Source organism: Podarcis cretensis (genome assembly GCF_951804945.1).
Source record: "Podarcis cretensis genome assembly, chromosome: 5".
NCBI classification, from domain to species: domain Eukaryota; kingdom Metazoa; phylum Chordata; class Lepidosauria; order Squamata; family Lacertidae; genus Podarcis; species Podarcis cretensis.
In genome coordinates, this window is record NC_137174.1 from 86786564 (window position 1) to 86808638 (window position 22075).

General features: G+C 41.0%; 1 protein-coding gene and 2 long non-coding RNA genes across 12 annotated transcripts in view; 1 reads left to right on the forward strand and 2 right to left on the reverse strand.

Annotated features, from left to right (window-relative positions):
* SEC62 (SEC62 homolog, preprotein translocation factor) overlaps positions 1-5205 on the forward strand; it is a 31745-nt gene extending 26540 nt beyond the window's left edge. For both annotated transcript variants that reach the window (XM_079978142.1, XM_079978141.1), the window contains exons 6-8: positions 995-1055; positions 1369-1488; positions 3229-5205. In XM_079978142.1, coding sequence (XP_079834268.1) covers positions 995-1055; positions 1369-1488; positions 3229-3701 — 654 coding nt within the window. In that variant the 3' untranslated portion in view covers positions 3702-5205. The remainder of the gene's footprint in view (positions 1-994; positions 1056-1368; positions 1489-3228) is intronic.
* The window catches only part of LOC307217195, a 114446-nt gene that overhangs the window by 63074 nt on the left and 29297 nt on the right, over positions 1-22075 (reverse strand). The gene's annotated exons all lie outside the window — the stretch shown is intronic.
* LOC307217208 lies at positions 8599-12422 on the reverse strand. Its single transcript, XR_013839432.1, has 3 exons — positions 11981-12422; positions 10615-10758; positions 8599-9207 (listed from the first exon to the last, which is right to left on the reverse strand). It is a non-coding gene; the product is annotated as an uncharacterized lncRNA (long non-coding RNA).

Sequence of the window (22075 nt, forward strand, 5' to 3'; positions counted from 1 at the left end):
TCATTCCCTCACACTGCAATACTCTAGTACAGGAGAAGGGAGGGAGGGAGAGCACTAGCTGTCATGGAGAAAGGTTGCAGTTTTCTTCCTGATGCAGTTTTCTACATGCCAGCAACTTTTTCTATAGAGGAACGTTAAAGGATATAAACTTCCATCTGCAGTCTGAAGTGACACAGCCCCAGACATAGAATCGTAGAATTGTAGAGTTGGAAGGGACCTGAGGCTCATCTGTTCCAACCCCCTGCAATGCTTAGATAAAATACATACCGTATTTTTCGTTCTATAGGACACACATTTTCCCCTCCAAAAATTAAGGGGAAATGTGTGTGCGTCCTATAGAGCGAATGCAGGCTGCGCCACTAAGCCCAAAGCCAGAACAGGAAGACGGAGCGCTGCGGAGCGCTCCGTCTCGCTGCTCTAGCTTGGGGATGGCTGCGCGCACAGCCTCTCCAGGGCAGCGGGGTGCCTTCACCCTGCTGTCCTGCAGAAGCTAGCAAGGTTGTTCCCAAGCCAGAACAGCGAGACGGAGGGCTCCGTCTCGCTGCTCTAGCTTGGGGACGGCTCCGCGCAAAGCCTCTGCAGGGCAGCGGGGCGCTGCGCTCCATAAGGCTTCAGGGAGCTTTGAGGCTTGCGGTGGGGGAAAGCAGCGCTTCCCGCCACCGCCAGCCCCACAAGCTCTGGTGAATGTACCTTGAACGCACCTTGTTTTAGAGGGGGAGAACAAGAAAAAAAAAATTTCCCCTGTTCTCCCCCTCCTATAGTCCGGTGCGTCCAATGGAGCGAAAAATACGGTAGATTTATTGTTGCACAGAGAACAAGACTTTGGCTCAGCCCATTAATAAGCTGCCTCAGGTCACGGAGAAAATGTTTAGACTTCTTTACATGCTACAGTGATGAACTATTGCAAGCAGAATATATTATTTCCAATCAGCTTCCTCATAAACATTTGCTTTCTGAACCTGGTTTAATTTTTACATAATCATTCTCCTTCCAGGTATATGTGTGGATTTATGACCCAGTTCATTTTAAAACATTTGCCATGGGACTCATACTTGGTAAGTAAGTGAGCACTGTTGGGTGAAACTGGCAACCCACCCAACTAACGGTCTGCCTCTTAGCACATCTGTGGCTTTCACGGGGGCAAATTCCCCCCCCTTCCCATTGAAATAAATGGGGCTTGTTAAGTTCCAATAGATGTTAATTTTGGGCAGGACAAACACTGCAGTGCATTACAGACACAGCATCCACTTTTACAAGGCAATTGTGAGGGCTCAAAACATTCCCCCCAAATTAAAGTGGTGCTGTTGCATTTATTTCAGTCCTAAAGCTCCCAGTATTTCTTATGCTTGTGCTGTCTTTCTTTTACAGTGACTGCTGTTATAGCTGCAACTCTCTTCCCACTCTGGCCTGCAGAGATGCGAGTAGGCGTTTATTATTTGAGCGTAGGTGCAGGGTGTTTTGTGGCTAGTATTCTCCTCCTGGCTGTTGGTAAGTGTGTGTTTTTCTTCTCTTCCTCTCCATCTCTCACAGTTCAGATTTAAGCATCTCATAGACTTGCCTTGCACCATGTGAATGTTTCCCAGGTGGCCACCATATGTCACCATTGTGCCATTTGTAATAAAGCTGACTGCAAGTGTGCATTCATTCTGGTTGCTTTCACGCAGTGGGAGCAGTTCTGATGTTTGTGTTGCCATTTCTGTCTCATGGGAGAAGCTAAGTGCACCAGTCCCTGTACAGTAGTCTTGCTTACATTTCCTCTGACTGCTCTTGCAGCAATGACTTGTTTTAGGACTGTGCTTACCATTTCCCTCTAGCTTTACTGCTTCAATGAGAGACTTTTTGTCTCCTTACTGACAGTTAGAAGTGCTAAACCTACAGGAGGGGTATTCTGTGAGGCTTTGCTGTGAGGCTTGATTTACAGCATAAAAACAGCATTCTGTGCTTTATTGCACATATGATCACTTCATGGAACCATGTTTTATATGGGGCGGCACCTGATTGTACAGCTTTATGCTTAACTATCTTCCACTGGCTACAAGCAGTTCATTTACTTACGTGAAAGCATTCACTGCTGAAACTATTTTTGGTAGTAAAAGGAAGCTAGAAGGAAACATATATATGTATGAGGCAGGGGAAAAGGTTAAGAGACAGAATGAGATCCCTTTAACATTTTTGAGATTGTAGTGTGCAAATTAATTAAATTACTGAGCATAGACAGGACAGTAAATACAATTAACTGAAATGGTTCTCTAGAATCAGATTTTATTCCAGATATCCCTGCATCTGCTGCAGATACTTACAGTCTCTCAGATAGAGGTCTCTCAGATTCTAAAACTTTATAAATGTCTTGGTCCCTCCTTACCTTAATATATTACTATTACTATTATATTCCCAGTTGTATTGACTGTGATTGTTCAGAATTCCCTCTTGGTTCTGCTGTATATGTCTATTCCTCAAGGGCATGTAGAGAGTGGTTGTGGGCTTACTCACAGCAGTGTAATTTCATTCTTCTAGAGACTTGCCTATCAGTCTCCTTTTGAATGTGCTTAAGCCACATCATTGGAGCTAGACTGCAGTATCCACAGCCAAGCAAAAATAGGGCTTAAAATTGTTTGTTAATGATGCAATTTGATTTTAAATGTTTTGTTATATGGTATATGTGTAATGCATGTTTTGTTATCTGCCCTGTGAGGTTTAGTGTGGTCTAGAAATGTAAGCAAACAAAAACCAATGAGCATCTTAACCATTTAGGTATTGCTTGTTGGTGGAATTAAAAGGGAATGCTTACTCAATATTATTATATTTTAATGTTTTCAACCTTTACCTTGTAGTTTGAACTATTAGCCAGCAACCAAAGTTGGTCATTAACTGGCAGTAGAGAATGTACACCATACAGATTTTCAACAAGTGGTGAAGCAGTTTAAGAATGTTAGGGCCTTAATTAGAACTCAGCAGCTGAGTTTGCATTTTAACCCTTGATCTTAATGTAATTAATAGATATGGAAAGCAATTTCTGGAAAAGAATTGGAGGTGGGAGAACCCGGAGCCCTTTAAATTCCTGAGCTGCCTCTTAAGTGTGGGCCCCAAGGTTGCAGTGGCTTACCTAATTTCTCTTACTCAGAATTTTCTGCTGTGCCAGTTCAGGCATTTTGTCATTTGCAAACATAAATGTAGCTCTGTGTTCTGTAAATATTCTGTTTAAGACATTTGGACATTTTCTTCTTGTAGCCCGCTGCATCCTCTTCCTTATCATCTGGCTGATAACTGGCGGAAGACATCACTTCTGGTTCTTGCCAAACCTGACTGCTGACGTTGGCTTCATTGACTCCTTCAGGCCCCTGTATACACATGAGTACAAAGGACCAAAAGCTGATTCAAAGAAAGATGAGAAGTCTGAATCCAAAAAGCAACCAAAATTTGACAGTGAGGAGAAATCTGATAGTGAGAAAAAAGAAGATGAGGACGGCAAAGCTGATCCACTGGGAGGCTTGGGATCAGAAGCTTCTGGCGGAGAGCGGAATTCGGACACAGACAGTGATAGGCGGGAGGATGACCGGTCCCAGCACAGTAGTGGCAATGGAAATGATTTTGAAATGATCACAAAAGAGGAACTTGACCAGCAGACGGATGAAGAGGATTGTGAAGAGGAGGAAGAGGAAGAGGAGGAGCAAGATACTAGGCCTTTACATGAACAATCTTAATTCAGCTGTAGTTTGGGACTAAATTTTGTGCAGACAGTTGGATTTTCTATGTTGGCTGCTACACCATCTTGACAGCATTCATTTCTTCCTTATTTGCTGAAATATACAGATGCCGCTTAGCCAAACAGCTTTATAACATAGTTCTTAATTTGATTTACAAACAGAAGAAAACCACTTAACTTGGTAGTTGTTGTAAGTAATCTAATATACACTTACAAAAGCCATCTGTTTCACAACTTGTCACTCAGATATTTTGGTCCGCTTAAGTCATCAAATATACGGAGGAATGTAGTTCTTTTAATAATATTTTGGGAAATTGCATGTTGTAAGTAACTACACTTTTCCAGAATAGTAATTTAAAATGGCACTTGTTGCATTTATTCCTAATAGCTTAATTTGATTGATACTTACAACAACTGAACTTTTCGGTTCATTCTATTTATATTGTTATTAATCTTCATAAAACTGTAAGACTTTTCTTAGAACTTTTTGTTTAAGAATATTTTTTTTCTTAAGACATAAGTTAATGCTGACTTGGCTGTAGGGTTTTAAACTTTTTAACCGTGTGTGACCAACTTAGGAAATCCAGACTATTCTGTCCATCTGGTTCAGAGCAAAGAAGTCATCTTCAACAGGTGGTGGTGGGGGGGAGAGAGCATAATTTGGAGGTTATAGCTCTTGTCTTGACTTGCCCCATCATACTACAAGAAGTGTATTCTGTACATAACATACAAATAAAGCAACCCCCTTATTTTACCTGTTACTTATTATTTGGAGGATTTATCCAGTTTTCAATTTGTATAATTAAAAGCCATTTCAGAATGTGTGTGTGTAAGGGAAATGCAAGTCACAAGGACCTAACAGAATCAGTGAGATTGGCAGCTGTGTTCACTACTGCTTTAGTTTTGTGCCAACATTCCACGTATTCAAGTCCAAGTAAACTGATTCTAATTCAACAAAAGCAGACAGCATAGCTCTGTGTATGCCTTAATGTTAGTCTTTTATTTCTTTCTGTCTTCAGAAAGTGGAGTACTGTATTTGATGAGTAGACACTGCCATGAGAGAGGATAGGCTTGGCTTGAACATTAAAAGAAGCTCATAAAAAAAAGATTACCAAGACCAAATAATTTCTTGAAATCTTGAAGGAGTTCTGATTGTTCACTTTCTCTCTTATGCATCCCTCATTTGACTGACTTGGAAGACCATTGTGTGTTTAGTTCTATAAACATTTTTAAAGTTAAGACTTTACATCATTCCTCTGAATCATTGAATTTCAGCCTAAAACTGAAATTATGAATACAGATTCAGTTCTTTCTTAGCGAAGTGACTGTGAAGAGATAATGCTAGTTACTTGCTTGCATTTTCGATAGCTGACTTAACAGATCTCTCCTTTTTTCCTTGAACTGCTTTTTCCATCACCAGTGTTTTGACTGAAGATGTTAATTTTTTCTGATTGTGCAAATATATGCATTTTATGTGTGCATTGATAAAAACCATTCACAAATGTGGTCTGACTTGCTTATTACCTATTCCTCTCATTTAACAGCTGGGAAAGTAAAATGGTATGTTGTTTCCATTTTTCTGTTCATCTTGATAGCAGTTTTGAGTTAGCAGCATTCAGTTATTTCTCTTTTCAAGAGCCCTGTCGCCACCATCTATTGCTTTAAATGTGTGTGTTTTATTTCTCACTGCACTTGCTCAGAATCCTCTTATTCAGCTGCGCAGTAATTCTCAGTAATTCATGGTGTTCATTCAAAAGGTGTTAGAGTCTTACAACACAGTTTAAATATGGATTTGCTAAAACAATTTCTCTCTTTCTCTCTGCCAGCACACCCTTTTTTTTACACTGAGCCATTCATGGGCAGTGCAGTGACCAAGGCTTGATGTGGAACTACAGTAGAGTACAGTAACTGAAATGGCATCTGGATTACTTGCAGCTTGTCAAGTATTCAATTCTGAGTAGTGAATGCTGCCTTGGAAAGATTGCTCTTCAGCTTAGTGCAGTAAGACAATTGGGCTGAGCTCTTGGAGGTTGATGGCAGGTTTTTCACATCAGTGGAGTAAATCACAACTACTTTAGCCAGTTTACCTGGATGTAATCTGATGGGACATACATGACCGTTTGAGCCCATAGCAGCTGCACTTTCCCCATCTATTCATGCTAACTTATGACAGTATTAACTTGGACTGAGTTTGTTGGTTATTTGTGTTTTGAGTATCAATCAAAACTACTCAGTTGTGACAGTTGGATACCAGCTCCTGACCAGTGCTTAGTGTAATATATTTTGTTAACAGACAATTCAGTCCATTGCAACCCTGATGGGGGGAAATGTGGCTGCTATGTGCTTAGATGGTAGTTTCACTAGGCCTTCTTTGAGGACTGTTCTTTACCACCTCACTAAGTACCGATGCTGCTGCATTTAGGTGAACACAGTCCAGATTTCTGCAGGTCTCTGATTAATTATTATTATTGTTTATATCCCACCCATCTGGCTGGGTTTTTTTCCAGCCAGTTAATGTTCTATCTGCATGGTGCTGCAACATTCAACAACAATGCCATGCAGAGTTCAGTGAACGTACATTATTGCAGCTGGATTTGGAGTGCAGGTTAGCAGTGGTAGTGCAGTTTGGGGTTCATCCAACTGGTGTTGCCAGCCAATCTCTGGTCAAAAAGGGCAGAGGCGGAGGACCTGTGGCCCTCAGACATTGCTGAACCAACTCCCATTGGTCCTAGCCAACATGGTTAATGGTTAGAACTAATGTGAGTTGCAGTCCAGTAATGTCAGGAGTGGAATAGGTTCCCCACCCCTGGTTTAGGATATCTGAAAAAGGAAGTAAAACTAGATTCTTAAGTTGTATCTACATTTTAAATAGCATTGGAAGAACAGCAACTATGAAAGCCCTTTATTTTATTTTTTAAGTGCTGTATCAGTCATCATAGTGCTGTATATGTGAAGTCATCAAAACTAAGCAAAAATGAGTTTGCACTGATTATCCAGTGATGGACAGCAGTGAAACTAATTTTTCATGTAGTTGAATTGTAATTACAAAACTACAAGGAGTAGTACAAATGACAAAGCTAATTACTTGCAGTTTAACTGCTAACAGTAAAAATTATTTCATCTAGTTGAGGGGAGAAGGCGTATTTGAAATCATCATCTTGTTGAAAACTCAGAGAAACACCAGGATGATTACTAAGAAGAAAATAGGTGTGCTTACAATTCTTTGCAAAGCATGCAGCAACCTTGTGCATTCCTGCAGAATCCAGATAGCTGCAAGGCGCATGATTAATGTGTAGCACTTCTAAGGGGGCTGGTTTTACTCTGAATATTGTAGCAGTTCAACCAGGCTTAGGCAGAGAGTGGTTGTACCACAAGGGTGGGAAGAACTGTGTGGAATCAGCTGTGTACGAGCCTAGTTTGACTACTTACAGGTAAGTGCTAGTATTCAATACTACTTTTAAAAGATGTTGATGCCCAATAGTATGTTTGTCCACCCAGACTCAGGTTCATTTGGACTGATGTTAAAATTGTCTGGTCAGAAATTCTGTCACATAGTTTTGACCCTTTGGGGATTAATAGAGCCCACGATAAAGTCAACAGGGAAATGAGGCTGCTTGTACTCGAGCTGGCCCTCTCGTCTGAGGAGCCAAAGCAAAAGGTCAATTACAACTGCAAAGAACAATTAATGGTAAGACAATATAAAAAGAATGGCAGGACCAAACTCAAAATTGCAGAGGAAATGAACTGGCAGTTAAGATCACAATGACAAAGCAGATGTCGAAAGCCTGAAAACCCACAGGCCCGAAACAAACTTAAAAGTACCTAGAGGGCAGAAGATGCTAAATATCTGCCCAGCAACAACAAAAAGTGCCTGGTGACAAAAAAAAAATCTGCGTAACGAGTCCAAGGACCCCTATCAAGCCAACTGCTACCAAAATTGCCAAGTACCAAAAGGGGAAAAGGGGAGCAAAAAGCCTTAAAAAACTGAAACCTCTAAATGGCCAATTACACCCCCCAAAATATCCCACCCAAAATAGCTCCCCAGCCCTATTTGCTAAAAAGGCTGCAGGCACACTGGTGCCTTATAACTTTGAACCTGAGACAAAGTGTGAAAGCACCCAGGGCCAGCTCGTCCATGAGGGACGGTAAGGCTGTGGCCTCGAGAAAGCAGGCTCCCAGGAGTGGCATTGCTACTGCCACATGCCACCAACTGCTGCTCGCTGCTGCGCACCCCTGCTTTTCCACTTCTAGGTGCTGCTGCTCCTCCACTGCATTGCTTCCTCAATGTATGAAGGTTGCTTGGGGAAGCCCTGGTGTGCTGGCTTCAAGGGTGCATAGCCATGGGTGGGTGGGTTTGCGGCTGTAGCAGTGGAGGAGCGGAGCACCATGCAGCAGCAAATGCTTGGTAGTAGAGGACTTGCCGATCAGAAGGTTGGCGGTTCAAATCCCCACGATGGGGTGAGCTCCCGTTGCTCTATCCCAGCTCCTGCCAACCTAGCAGTTTGAAAGCACGTCAAAGTGCAAATAGATAAATAGATACCGCTCTGGTGGGAAGGTAAACGGCGTTTCCGTGTGCTGCTCTGGTTTGCTAGAAGCGGCTTAACATGACCCGGAAGCTGTACGCTGGCTCCCTCGGCCAATAAAGCGAGATGAGCGCTTCAACCCCAGAGTCGGTCACAACTGGACCTAATGGTTAGGGGTCGCTTTACCTTTAGTGGCCGCCAGGCGGTGACTGGGTGGAGGGCAGCTCCAGTGCCTTTTCCTCTAGCAGCAGAATGTCTTGGGCCACCCCTGAAGGCACCCTCCGGTAATTCCCTCTAAAGCTGGTAATTCCCACCAGCAACAGAAGTGGGGTGGGCAGTAAAATTGAAGCACAGGCTAAATGCACTAGCCTCAAAAGGAGATAGATGTGTTTATTAGCATTTTAAAAAGGGTTTGCAAAGCGGCTGCAAAGCTTCCACAACTTTCAATACCATACTGTAGAGGAGAAGCTGAAATGCATGAGAATACAGCCAACAAGCCGTGATTTTGTTGAGAGACTTCACTCATGGGAAAAACAATTTCCTGCATTCTAATTACTAGGACACCTTTGTATGAGACAGGTATAATGTGTCAGATGACAGCAGAGGGCGCTGGCTCGAATAGTGTCATAAAGCAAGTCACATAAAAAAATTTTTTGTAACTTTTACCTTGTATTTTAACAGTTTTTCATTCCAACACAGCTACACCCAAAGGTTTAGCAACCCTTCAGGATAGATCTGCAATGCTGTTAGTATATGACTCATTTTGTTGCACATAATATTTACAAATAATTCATAAAACAGAAAGGTGGTACAGAAACATACTGTTGCCAGATGAGGTGCTTCCATTTGGTATGTCTGCAAGCTAGTCAATGCCTTATTTCAAGATACTCCATTCCAGTCTCCCTCTGTCATATCACACCCCAGCTTCACACTGTTGCAAAGCCATCCTTGCAGGTTCGCTTAACATCTGGGGGCCTAAGGCTGAAAAAGGATGCCTTAATAAGTATGATTATCATTGCAACTTAACACCAACATTATCTGCAAAAGATTTTTTTAAAATCAAAGTACTGCCTTTGAAGTGAAAGTGCAACTGGTGCAGAATGATATGGCCAGAGTGTTAACAGCTGCCTGTTTATCAGAGTGTGTTATCCTGCTATTATTTGATATCTGTTGGTTCCTGGTTTGTTTCATAGTCCAAATCGAAGCACTGCTTGTCAGTTTTTAAGCCCTAAACCAGGGGTGGCTAACCTGGACTATAGCTTAGTGGTGATATGTTACTGAACTACAGCTCAGATAATCTGTGCTGGTTGATTCACCTTTGGCCGACCACAGGCTAGCCACTGTGCCCTAAATGGTTTGGGACTAGGGTATTTATTAAATGGCTGCCTGCTTCTACATCACCCTGCCTCACTGCAGATACCTACAGAACTGTCCTGCTTCACATCCCAACACTGTCAGAAGTGCAGTTGTCAGGAATGCAGGACAATAAGTTATTGGTTTTAGCCCCCAAGCTGTGGAAGTCCCTCCCTAAGGGTGCTAATCTCATCCTTCGTTGAGGGTTTTGCTCCTGTTTTCTGCTGGTCTTTTGACATTTGTTGTATTTTGTTTTCTTGAGGGATCTTCATCAACATTTTAATTGCCTCTATTGTATGCCACTTTTAGGTAGTATAACAGCTTTATTATTTTATTTATTTCATAAAATTTATACACCGCTTGATTGTTATCCTATGCCAGGGGTCGGCAACCTGCGGCCCATGGGGGTCATTTAACTGACCCATGAGCTGCCCCCGAACCAAGCTGCCCACTCAGTGAGTCCCCGCGCGCTGCGCTAAACCGACGCAGTGTGGCACGGGAACTTGCTTCCGCAGCACCGGAAATCGCGTCTGCGCAGACGCCGGAAATTGCGGCCCACGGAGGGATCTCTGCTGGAGTGAACTGGCCCAGGCGAGGTAAACCTTGCCGACCCCTGTCCTATGCCCTTTTAAATGTGTTTGTGGGAAGGTGCGGGGAGGGATTATTGTCTTGTTTTTATTATGTATTTTGTGTTTTTAATCTTGTATTTTTATGCTGTGAACCGCCCTCAGATCTACGAATAGAGGGCTGTATGCAAATTTAATAAATAGAAGAAGAAGCTCAAAGCAGCTTACAAAAGCAACAAAATAAAATCAGGAAAAAACAAACATTAAACTACTGTTTAAAACGTTCAAAATATGAAAGAAATAAACTGAGAACATATTAAAACACTAATTCACATTCTACATGCCTGCCTGATGTCATTTAATATATATAAATAAGTAAATACAAATGTAACCTACTGTAGCAGTTAACTTCAATAGATTTATGAGCAGCAGTGCACTTTCTCTGTGACTGAAAGCTTTTTTCGCTTACCAAGGCTACTGATTCCTGCTTTGCACGCACACAAGCCATTAGGTTCCTCTGTCAATACACATGAACCCTTGCACTGGCCAGCTGTGGAGATTAGCATTCTGAACAGAGTTGCCTGGCAGTGGTTGGTGCTATAATTTCATGCGTCTTTAAAAAAATAAAAAATAGCGATTGAATGATTTTATTTGTAGCATAGCAACATTTCTATTTCCAACAAGTTCATACACAGGCACTCAAAGTCCATATTTGGCACATCACATTCTTTAGGGAAGATGCTACTTGGGCATTTATTTAGAAGAAAACTTAAATCCTATGCCTTCCATCCCAAACAGGATGGAATAATGTATATAACCTGCTTTCTCCCTCCAAATACAGTGGTACCTCAGGTTAAGTACTTAATTCATTCCGGAGGTCTGTTCTTAACCTGAAACTTCTTAACCTGAAGCACCACTTTAGCTAATGGGGCCTCCTGCTGCTGCTGCACCGCCAGAGCATGATTTCTGTTCTCATCCTGAAGCAAAGTTCTTAACCCAAGGTACTATTTCTGGGTTAGCGGAGTCTGTAACCTGAAGTGTATGTAACCTGAAGCATATGTAACCCAAGGTACCACTGTAGAGATGAAAGGGTTTGCTCTGTTCACCAGATATCCCAGTTGCTGTTTTCATGTGATTCCTTGTAAGTGGGAATGGTGGGGAGACAAAATAATGGATAGATTTCTGGAGATGCAGCCTTGTGTTTTGCTGACATAATCCACTGGGTACAAATTCTTCAGAAGCCATCCTTTGAGCTGATTCTATGAGACTGGATTCTTTGGATTACAATCTGGAGCCCCAAACAGAATGAAATGTGTCTGAATATGCTTGAAAAATAAGTGCGGGGACGGGAATGGAATTCTCAGTTTCTAATGTTCTAAAGGCACTGTTCTTTATGTAACCAGAGTGGCACCACTCATCAACAAGAGGGAGATAAGAACAGACAGGTCTGAGGGAATCTCTCTGTTTCCAGAAATAATACAACACAAACATCTTTACGCGGGAAAACAAACAGCCAAATGAGGGCTAAGCATGCTCAGTGGCTATGGAATGCTTACTGAGTAATGGACTGGCAGAAGAATGAAGTGGATGGCACCCTAAAGAGTAGAACTTCGCTCTAGGGATGGACAAACTGTTAATTTGCATGTGTAGGGCTTTCTGTTCCTTACATTTTAAATTTTTTTATTTGCAATTAAATAATAATAATCATGAAAATTCATCAGCATTTCAGTGCAGATTTCTCTTAACACACTTTTGTATGCGGTTTTGACTATTAACACATTTTTGCAAGCAATTTTCCCGAATGTATTCCTTTGAGTATAAATGGTTAGATGTACCTTGTTAGCCTGGAGAAGTAGGATTGGATCCATTGAAGAATTATTGACTATGCAGAGTTGGAAAGGTTGACCAACTGCATTATTATATGATGTTTCAACACCGTCCCACTTCTCAGTAATTGGCTTGGGAAGAGAATGCAGAGCTATCACAGATAGCCAGCTGTTTACATTATTTGAGATGTTTCTGAGCTCTTTAAAAACATTTTGGACTGTTGCAGCCACCAAATTACATTGTGCAGCAAGAAGTACCCTATCACTTGGAGAAGAGATGGAATTTTTAAAACCTTCCTCTCCACTTCAACTTGTATGATTGATATCATTAGTGTTATTAGTATTCCTGACATAATTGCTGGGGCTCTGGCCTTTCCATTTCTATAATGTCAAATCTATTAAAGATAGGAATTGTAGGTTTACTATCATCTGGTATTGACCTACTGGGTCTAAAAATAATATAATAATAAGAATATATTCACAGATACATTCACATATAAATATATATATAGGTACATATAATCAAGTGCTATATCTAGAAAAATTAAATTTAAAACTAACAAATTGTTCAGGAAGAAATGCATTAAGTCTGTTACTTCAGTTTAGGTCTATCCATCAGAGGAGAAACAATTAGTAATAAATGCAAAAGACAGGGCTATAGGCACTTCCGGAGGCGGCGCGAACGGCAATGGCTGCCCTTTCCTAGCCGGGGAAGGGAAGCTCCGCCGAAAAAGGGTCTCCCGCTGCGGCGAAGCGGGGACCCATTCAGGAAAACCACAGGCAGCAGAAGCCTGTGGTCTTGGGGTCCGGCGGGCGCCAGGAGCAGCCCCCAAAACGTTGAAGGAGCCCCGTAAGGGGCTCCGGATCGCGGAGGGGGTTGCGGCGCTGTGGATCGTTCCGCAATCGGCGGAGTGAAGCCGCGTTGCTGCTGCCGGTGAGCGCTGTCCTTTCTTCCTAAATTACAGACTCGGAAAACAACAACCCGTGAGTAAATGGACTTTAAAAATTTCGGGATTTAAAGTACTTAAAGTACTCAATTTGGCTGAAAGCGGAGTGACGAAAAATAGGAAGTCCGTCTTCCGCTGTCATTGAATTACCAAGCAAAGAGCCGGAGGAGTGGAGGCAAAAAGTGAACTTTTAATTTAACTGATCTGGACACCCGTGGAAATTATTTTTAAGCAGAATAAGGACTTTAAGCAATTGATTACATGACTCTTATGTGGACTGTGATACCTTTCTTCTATTTGGATTACAATTTAAACAAGAAACCCAGGTGCTGGAACTGCCTGAGCAATTGAGCAGCCAGTTTGCAGGGCTGGATACTTTTGAACTTAAACTTTGAAACAATCTGAGGGAGTTTGAACTGGCTACTTTGAAGCACCTTTTGGAATACCAGCAAGCACTGTCTGAAATACTGTGACTTTTTAAATGCTAACTCTGCTAAAAGTTACCTTATAGAAGGTTCTCGGACATTTAATGGGACTATATTATTCTTATTGGAATTGTCTTCTTTCCTAAAGACATTTTAAGCTCCCCCTAGAGGATTTGGGATTAATAGCAGTGACATTGTTTTACTTTCCTTTTCCCGGCCTCCTGTTTGACTATTACCATCTGGGCCGCTGCTTTCTCATGGGAACAACTCAGCTTGACCTTGAATTTTAGATAACTCTGGAATGAGTGGCGCAAGAAAAAAGGGACCGAGAACCAGACAAACAACCCTAACCGCAGTCTCCCAGGCACGCAGATCATCTGTGCCTACTGTGCTTACTCTGCCTACTCAGGCTTCTGAGAAAGAAGCTGCTTTTCTGCCACGGGCAGAAACTGAGGAATTTCAATCGGAAGAGATGGCCTCAGGAGAAATTAGTTCTACTTTAGAGAAAATTCTTGAAAAATTGGAATCTTTGAATAAAAAAGTGGAATCTTTGGATAAAAAAGCTGATCAGCAAACAGCTAAAATTGATCAAAATACTGAATGTTTAAATAGACTAACTGGACAAGTTGCACAGAATGTGCAAGCAATTGGAGAATTGAAGGAGACTGCAGGTGAAAATCGGAAATTGGCTGAAGATACCAGCCAAAGATTGGGAAATTTAGAGAAAGAGGTAAGGCCACTCAGCAAACAAGTAGGTGAACATCAGACTTATCTTTCTATGATAGAACTACAGAATAGACAGACCAATTTAAGGATAAGATCGGTACCAGAGGTGGAAGAAGGCAACTTAGCTGAGTTCTTGACCAAATAATTTTCCAAGTTTTGGAACTTAGAGGAAAAAGACTTTAAAATCATATCAGCCTTTAGACTTGGAAGACTTATAAAGAGAGAGAAGCCCAGAGATTGTTTAATAATATTGAGATCAAAGGAGGAAAGGGACAAGATTTTGGGTCTACATTACGGAAAGTCACTGGATATTTTGGACAAAAGAATCGAAATTTACAAGGATATTCCTAAACAACTGTTGGACCTTAGATCTGACTATTTGGAACTAACAAGATTGTTAAGGAGTAATACAATTATCTTCAGGTGGGATTTCCCTCAAGGATTATCTTTTACTTTTAGAGGGAAGAAGATTAAAATTAGATCACCGGAAGATAGAGACAAATTTTTGACTGCGTACGGAGAGGACCTCCAAAAAGGACTGGAACTACCCTCGGGGCCTGTAGTACCAGAGGTGCCTGCACCCTCGGATTCTGAAGACCCAGCGAACAAGGTACTACCCCTAGAAAAATAACCAGACTTATCCAGGATGTCTCTGCAACTTTTGAGTTGGAATATAAATGGCTGTAACATTCCGGAAAAAAGAAGGAAAATTTTTCATATATTGAAAAAGGAGCAATTGGACATTATTTGCTTACAAGAAACACATGTGACTAGGCTCCACAGGAAAGTATTAATAAACAAAAGACTTGGTCAGGAATTTATATCTTCAGACAAAGTAAAGAAGAGAGGCGTGGTGATATATGCAAAAGAGAGCCTGTCACCTAAATTTTTATTCAAAGATGAACATGGAAGAATTTTGGCAATCGAAATACAACATCAAGGAGAAAAGATTTTGATATTAGGAATTTATGCACCAAATGAAGGGAAGTCGGAATTTTTCAAGAAGTTGCATGAGACTATGCTGGAATATCTGGATTATGACAACATCATCATGATGGGAGACATGAACGGGGTCATATCAACTAACATGGATAAGTCACAAAGCCAGAATGTTACTAAAGATGGCAGACTACCAAAGACCTTTTTTGAACTGACTGACAATATGGACTGGATTGACATTTGGAGAACGAAGAACCCCTTGGGAAAAGAAGGAACATTTTTCTCTGAAGCTCAGCTGACTTGGACAAGAATCGACCAAATATGGATAACTAGAGGTCTGGCACCGAAGGTCAGAAAGGTGGAAATCTGCCCAAAAACTTGCTCCGACCATAATGCACTGAGAATGGATATGACACTATTACCAACTGGCTCCTTTAGATGGAAGATGAATGACAATTTGTTCAGAGATCAGGAGATTATTAAGAAGGCCCAGAAAGCATTGAAGGACTACTTTGAGATAAATATGAACACTACGGTGGAAAAAAGAATTATTTGGGATGCAAGTAAAGCTGTGATGAGGGGGTTCTTGATACAACAGAATGCTGCAAGGAAGAGGACACAAAATGACAGAAAAGATAAGATCTTGGAGAAAATAAAAGAATTGGAGAAGAAGCTAAGATCAAACCCGAAGTCCTTGCCGACCTTGAGAGAAATCAAACTCTACCAAGCACAGTATTCTAAACTGATAAATCAGGAAATAGAGTGGAAGATTAAATTAATGAAACAAAAAACCTTTGAATCGGCAAACAAATGTGGAAAACTGCTAGCTTGGCAGTTGAAGAAGAGACAAAAATTGAATACAGTTACAAATTTGGAAATTGAAGGAAGAAATATTCAGAACCCCATGGAGATTAGAAAGTGTTTTTGGAAATACTTCAAAAAACTATACACTCAAGGGCCGCAGAATGAGGTCGAGATCAAACAATTTTTAGAGAAAAATGGACTTAAAAAGTTGTCACAAGAAAATAGATCTCTCCTGAATAGTAAAATAACATGCCAAGAAATTGAACAAGCCATTCAAAACATGAAACTGGGCAAATCTCCAGGACCAGATGGGCTAACCTCCAAGTACTATAAGATATTAAAAGACCATTTGATACAACCATTGATGGAGGTTAGCAATGAAATTATGGAGGGGAGGAGGGCGCTGGAGTCGTGGAAGGAAGCTTTCATCACATTGATACCAAAATCGGAAGCTGAAAAGACACAACTTAAGAACTACCGTCCCATCTCCCTTTTAAATGTGGATTACAAAATATTTGCAGACGTTTTGGCAAGTAGACTTAAAAAAGTTTTAAATGAAGTAATTCATAAAGACCAGGCAGGCTTTCTCCCAGGTAGACACATGTTTGCTAATACAAGGAACATTATTGACATTTTGGAACTTTTGCAAACTGATATAAATACAAAAGCAGTGCTAATCTTTATAGATGCAGAGAAGGCCTTTGATAATATCTCTTGGAAATTTATGAAGGGAAATTTAAAAGAAATGGGAGTGGGTCGGGGTTTTGAGAATGGGATTGATGCAATATATTCAGAACAAAAGGCTAAATTGATAGTAAACAATGTGGTCACGGAAGAGTTTAAAATTGAAAAAGGAACACGACAAGGCTGCCCGATTTCCCCTTTGTTATTTATATCAGTCCTGGAGGTGCTCTTGAATATAATTAGAGGGGACCGGTTGGTGGAAGGGATTCAGGTCGGAGTGAAGCAATATAAACTTAAAGCTTTTGCAGATGACCTAGTTTTGACCCTGCAGGAGCCAGAATCTAGTACAAAAAGAGTATTACAACTGATCCAAGATTTTGGTCGGGTGGCGGGATTTAAACTAAATAAACAGAAAACTAAGGTGTTGGGGAAAAATCTGACAGATGTAGAGTCGGAACAGTTTCAGAGAGAAACAGAACTAACTGTGGTTAAAAAAGTAAAGTACCTAGGGGTAAACATAACAGCAAAAAATCTGAGTCTATTTAAGGATAACTATGAAAAATGTTGGTTTGAAATTAAGAGAGACTTGGATAGTTGGACAAAATTGAAGCTTTCTTTGTTAGGCCGAATTGCTGCTGTTAAGATGAATGTATTGCCAAGAATGTTGTTTTTGTTTCAAACATTGCAGATTGTGGACAAAACAGAGTGCTTCCGGAAGTGGCAGAGAGATATATCTAAATTTGTCTGGCAGGGCAAAAAGCCCAGAATTAAGTTTAAGATACTAACTGATGCGAAAGAAAGAGGGGGCTTTGCCCTGCCGGACCTAAAGTTGTACTATGAAGCCGCAGCCTTCTGCTGGCTAAAAGATTGGCTACTTCTCGAAGACACTGACGTATTGGATTTGGAAGGGTTTAACAATGCTTTTGGTTGGCATGCATATCTATGGTACGATAAGGTTAAGATCAATAAGGTCTTTAAGAACCATATTGTCAGGAAAGCAGTGTTTAATGTCTGGACAAAATACAAAGACTTACTGGAAAACAAAACTCCGAGGTGGCTTTCACCTCTGGAAGCTAAGGCCCGAAAGAGACTCAATATGGAGGCCAAATGGCCAAAATATTGGGAAATATTAGAAAAAGACGGAGACAATTGGAAATTGCAGAGTTTGGAGAAAATGAAAGATAAAGTGCGAGACTGGTTACATTACGCTCAGATTAAAGAAGTTTTTAAAAATGACAAAAAGGTAGGGTTCCAGGTGGAGAAATCGAAGTTGGAAACAGAATTGTTAGAACCAAAAACTAAGGTATTATCAAGAATGTATAACTTGCTGCTGAAATGGAATACACAAGACGAAATGGTTAAATCGGTTATGATAAAGTGGGCTCAGGATATTGGGCATAATATTATGTTTGAGGACTGGGAAAGGTTGTGGACCACTGGGCTGAACTTCACTGCATGTAATGCTTTGAAGGAAAATGTAATGAAAATGATATATAGATGGTACATGACCCCAGTTAAACTTGCCAAAATATACCATTTGTCTGATAATAAATGTTGGAAATGTAAAGAACACGAAGGAACATTCTTTCACCTCTGGTGGACCTGTCCTAGAGTGAAGGCCTTCTGGGAAATGATATATAATGAGTTGAAAAAGGTATTTAAGTATACCTTCACTAAGAAACCAGAGGCCTTCCTTCTGGGCATTGTCGGCCAGAAGGTGTTAAAGAAGGACCGAACATTTTTTATGTATGCAACAACGGCAGCAAGGATACTCATCGCTAAGAGCTGGAAAACTCAAGATCTACCCACACTGGAAGAGTGGCAGATGCAGCTGATGGACTATATGCAACTGGCCGAGATGACTGGCAGAATTCGAGACCTGGGAGAAGAGAGGGTTGAAGAAGACTGGAAGAAATTCAAGATTTATTTACAAAAGTATTGTAATTTGGTTGAATGCTAAGAAGGATGCTAGATCATAAATAATTGCCTACCATTGAATTAGATCTGAACTTGATGATAAGTGAGATTGAGGGAAACATAAAATTTTTGGAGATTAGATTAAGTTAACGGAACAAGATTCAAGAATATAAATAAGATGATAAATTGCTGGAAAAAAATTTATAATGATGTAAGTGGGAGTGGGAGAAGTGAGGGAGTCCAAAGAAGTTCTGAAAAATGTGTTATGATCCATGCTATATTGTTTACTATTTTTGCATTTTGTAACTAAAAAATCTCAATAAATATTTATTAAAAAAAAAAAAAAGACAGGGCTATAGGACCTCACCATATGAAAGGAGTGGTTTTGCCTGTATGGAGCTGGCCAGTTCAGGTTTAAGTCCTAGTGTTTGTCTTCAGAAGACTGCTTAGTGGTTCGAAAGTCCCATAGAAAACATTGGGGGCTCAAAGCTAGAATAGACAGATGTTCTTTCTTCTTCCAAACTTCTTGAAGTTTCCTTTCACCCCAAAGATTGAATTTATGTTAACATCTTCCTGTCCCAGGAATCAGTTAGGCATGGTCTTTCCCTGCTCAGGATGTCAACTCAGTCTTTAGAGCAGCAACCACAATCCATGGAACTCAGTTCAGTATCTTTAACTGGTTACCAGCTACCAGGGAGTAGGGAGTGGTTCCAATTGTCCTGTTTTGGGTCCTAATCCCACTAAGGACTCAGCTATACAGCTGCAAATACAGTAAAACGTTTTGAATGTGTTGCAAAGTGCAATATACAATTGTGACACTAGATGGAGACTGTGAGCTATAGTAAATTCAAAGCATTTTTCAAAACGATTGTTTAAAAAGCATTTTCGCAACGATTTTAACATGTGTGTTCTTCCTTTTCGACCGGACCACAGATCCACACATCAGTCTGGAGCTCTGACCACCTGTTTACCACCTCCTCCACAGGTCTCAGCAAGTAGGTTCTCAATAGTTATAAGTCAAAGGAGTAAATACTTTGTGAAGCTTAGATTGTAAACATTCCAGGGAGTGGTGACAACTCTTTTTTCTGGGGCTTTTTAAGTTCATTGGCCAGAGAGTAGAAGAAAGGGTGGGGGGAGAAGAAACCAAATAGCTCCACAGCTTTTAAAATAAAATAAAGCATAAGGCACAGGCAGCTAAAATATATAACTGCTTAAAAGCAGAGGGCGACTCCTACTATAGGTGTGGGCTCGTGGCAGCTAAAACAGATCAAAGTACGCCTGCTAATTGAATCCTCAAAGGAGAAAGGGGAGGCACTGGATAAAATGTAGCTGCTGTTTACTGCAAACCAGCAAACTCAGGCATTTGAAAACAAAACTTTTGAAGTACTAATAAAAACTAAGAAAAGCTGTGGAGCTGCCTCTAACAGGGTGGTGACCCAGTCCTCCTGGAAGTTTCAGTGTTGCCAACTATATTCATTTTTATGTTTTATGTGTGTTATGTTATGTTATGTTATGTTATGTTATGTTATGTTATGCTATGCTATGCTATGCTATGCTATGCTATGCTATGCTATGCTATGTTATGTTATGTTATGTTATGTTATGTTATGTTATGTTATGTTATGTTATGTACACACACACACTCCTCATAGTGGGGTAGGAGAGCTGGAATTTTTTTTTACATCTGGCAACCCTTTGGTTTCAGATCATATATGGGTAGACGAGCCTAAAAAGCCTGGTACACAAATTTTCACGGCCCTCTTAGCACCTATGGTGCCTCATTTACCAAAAGTAATGTATCTACCATTAACTCTGGAAGTGTATACACGAATCTGACCAAACTAAGCCGCCTAGAGCAAAATAAATATCAGAAGCTTACACTTCCAGAGTTAATGCAAAGTACATTACTTATGGTAAATGGGCCACCATAGCTGCTAGAGGGCCATGAAATTTTTTAGACTCGTCTACCCATATATGGGGGACGCGGGTGGCGCTGTGGGTAAAACCTCAGTGCCTAGGACTTGCCGATTGTATGGTCGGCGGTTCGAATCCCCGTGGCGGGGTGAGCTCCCGTCGTTCGGTCCCAGCTCCTGCCCACCTAGCAGTTCGAAAGCACCCTTAAAGTGCAAGTAGATAAATAGGTACCGCTTTATAGCGGAAAGGTAAACGGCATATCAGTGTGCTGCGCTGGTGCCGGCTCGCCAGAGCAGCTTCGTCACGCTGGCCACGTGACCTGGAAGTGTCCTCGGACAGCGCTGGCCCCCGGCCTCTTAAGTGAGATGGGCACACAACCCTAGAGTCAGACACGACCGGCCCGTACGGGCAGGGGTACCTTTACCTTTACCCATATATGATCTGAAACCAAAGGGACGCATTGGTTGCCAGATGTGAATTTCCCCCTAGCTCTCCTACCCCACTATTAAGCTTTCTCCAGGCGATGCTAAATAGTTATTACAGAGAGGAGGAAACTTCACACTACAGTAAGCAAATGTATGTAACACAATCCCAATGTCTGCTTCTACTACAGTAAATCTGGTTCAGGAAGAGGCGATTTGGAGCAGAGTAATCAGGCGAGTGGGTGTTCCAGTGCTTAATGCCCCCTTCTGTTTCCATAGAAGCCATAGCTGGCACCAGGAAGTACTATAAACCGTTGGGGCAATCCTATGGCAAGATCAGGGCCATATATGTGAAAGTAGAACACATGGCCACCCTACCAGTTCAACAGGAAGATGAGGGTTTCTTGTGTGGCGGGAGATGGTTCCTAGAGTCTCTGGAGATCCCAGCTGCGTGGTGCCTAGCTCAGAAGCTGCTGATTCAATGGGATCTGGCTGCACCACAATGAGGCCTGTTGCTCTACCACCAGTGACACTGGCCTGCTGGATCTGGCCCCATTCATCAAAGTGAGAGCCCAAACAGCTGCTCATGGTGCAGGTCCTGACAATTTTAAAGAAAACATGGAAATGTGAATCCTGTAAAGTCAGAAAGCAAGTATTGTGCAAACTTCTTTTTAAAGTGTTGTCTCTGGCTAGCTATGACTAGATTCTTTTCATGTTGGAATGAGAACTATTTTGCACCTTGATACTCATTCCGGATGTGGATTAATCTTGAGTAAAGAAAATAATGCCTTACAGACCTGCCTTGGAAAGGTTATGGAATTTGGAACTGTGCAAAAGAATCCACCAGGGTGTTTAACTGAGTGATTACAATTGATGAGAACTAACAAGGAACAGAGTTGAAATTCAACAAAATATATAAATAACTCCTCCCCTTACAGAAAGTCCAGGTGCAACTACAAGGAAACAGAGCATTCAAAATCTCAAAAGGTGCCTCTGACTGCAGAGGTGAGGGAAATCAGTGCTTGGAATGAACCAATTTGGTTTAACAAAGTTCACTGAATTAGTTCAAAAATCTGAACTACTACTGAACATGTAGTTCCCATAATTGCAAGGTGAACCAAACATAAGTTTGCTTTGGGTAGAACTTTGTACAATATCTAGTTCATATTCACATAAATTCTCTAACTTGTTTTTTTTTTTTAAAAAAAACACATTTTAGATCTTTGGACCTTTAAGTTCAAAGATCATTATTCTTGGGGGAAACGTATTAAACCATTAACATTCTACTGTGTGAGAGTTTTGATATGTTATTAGTCTTAAGTATAC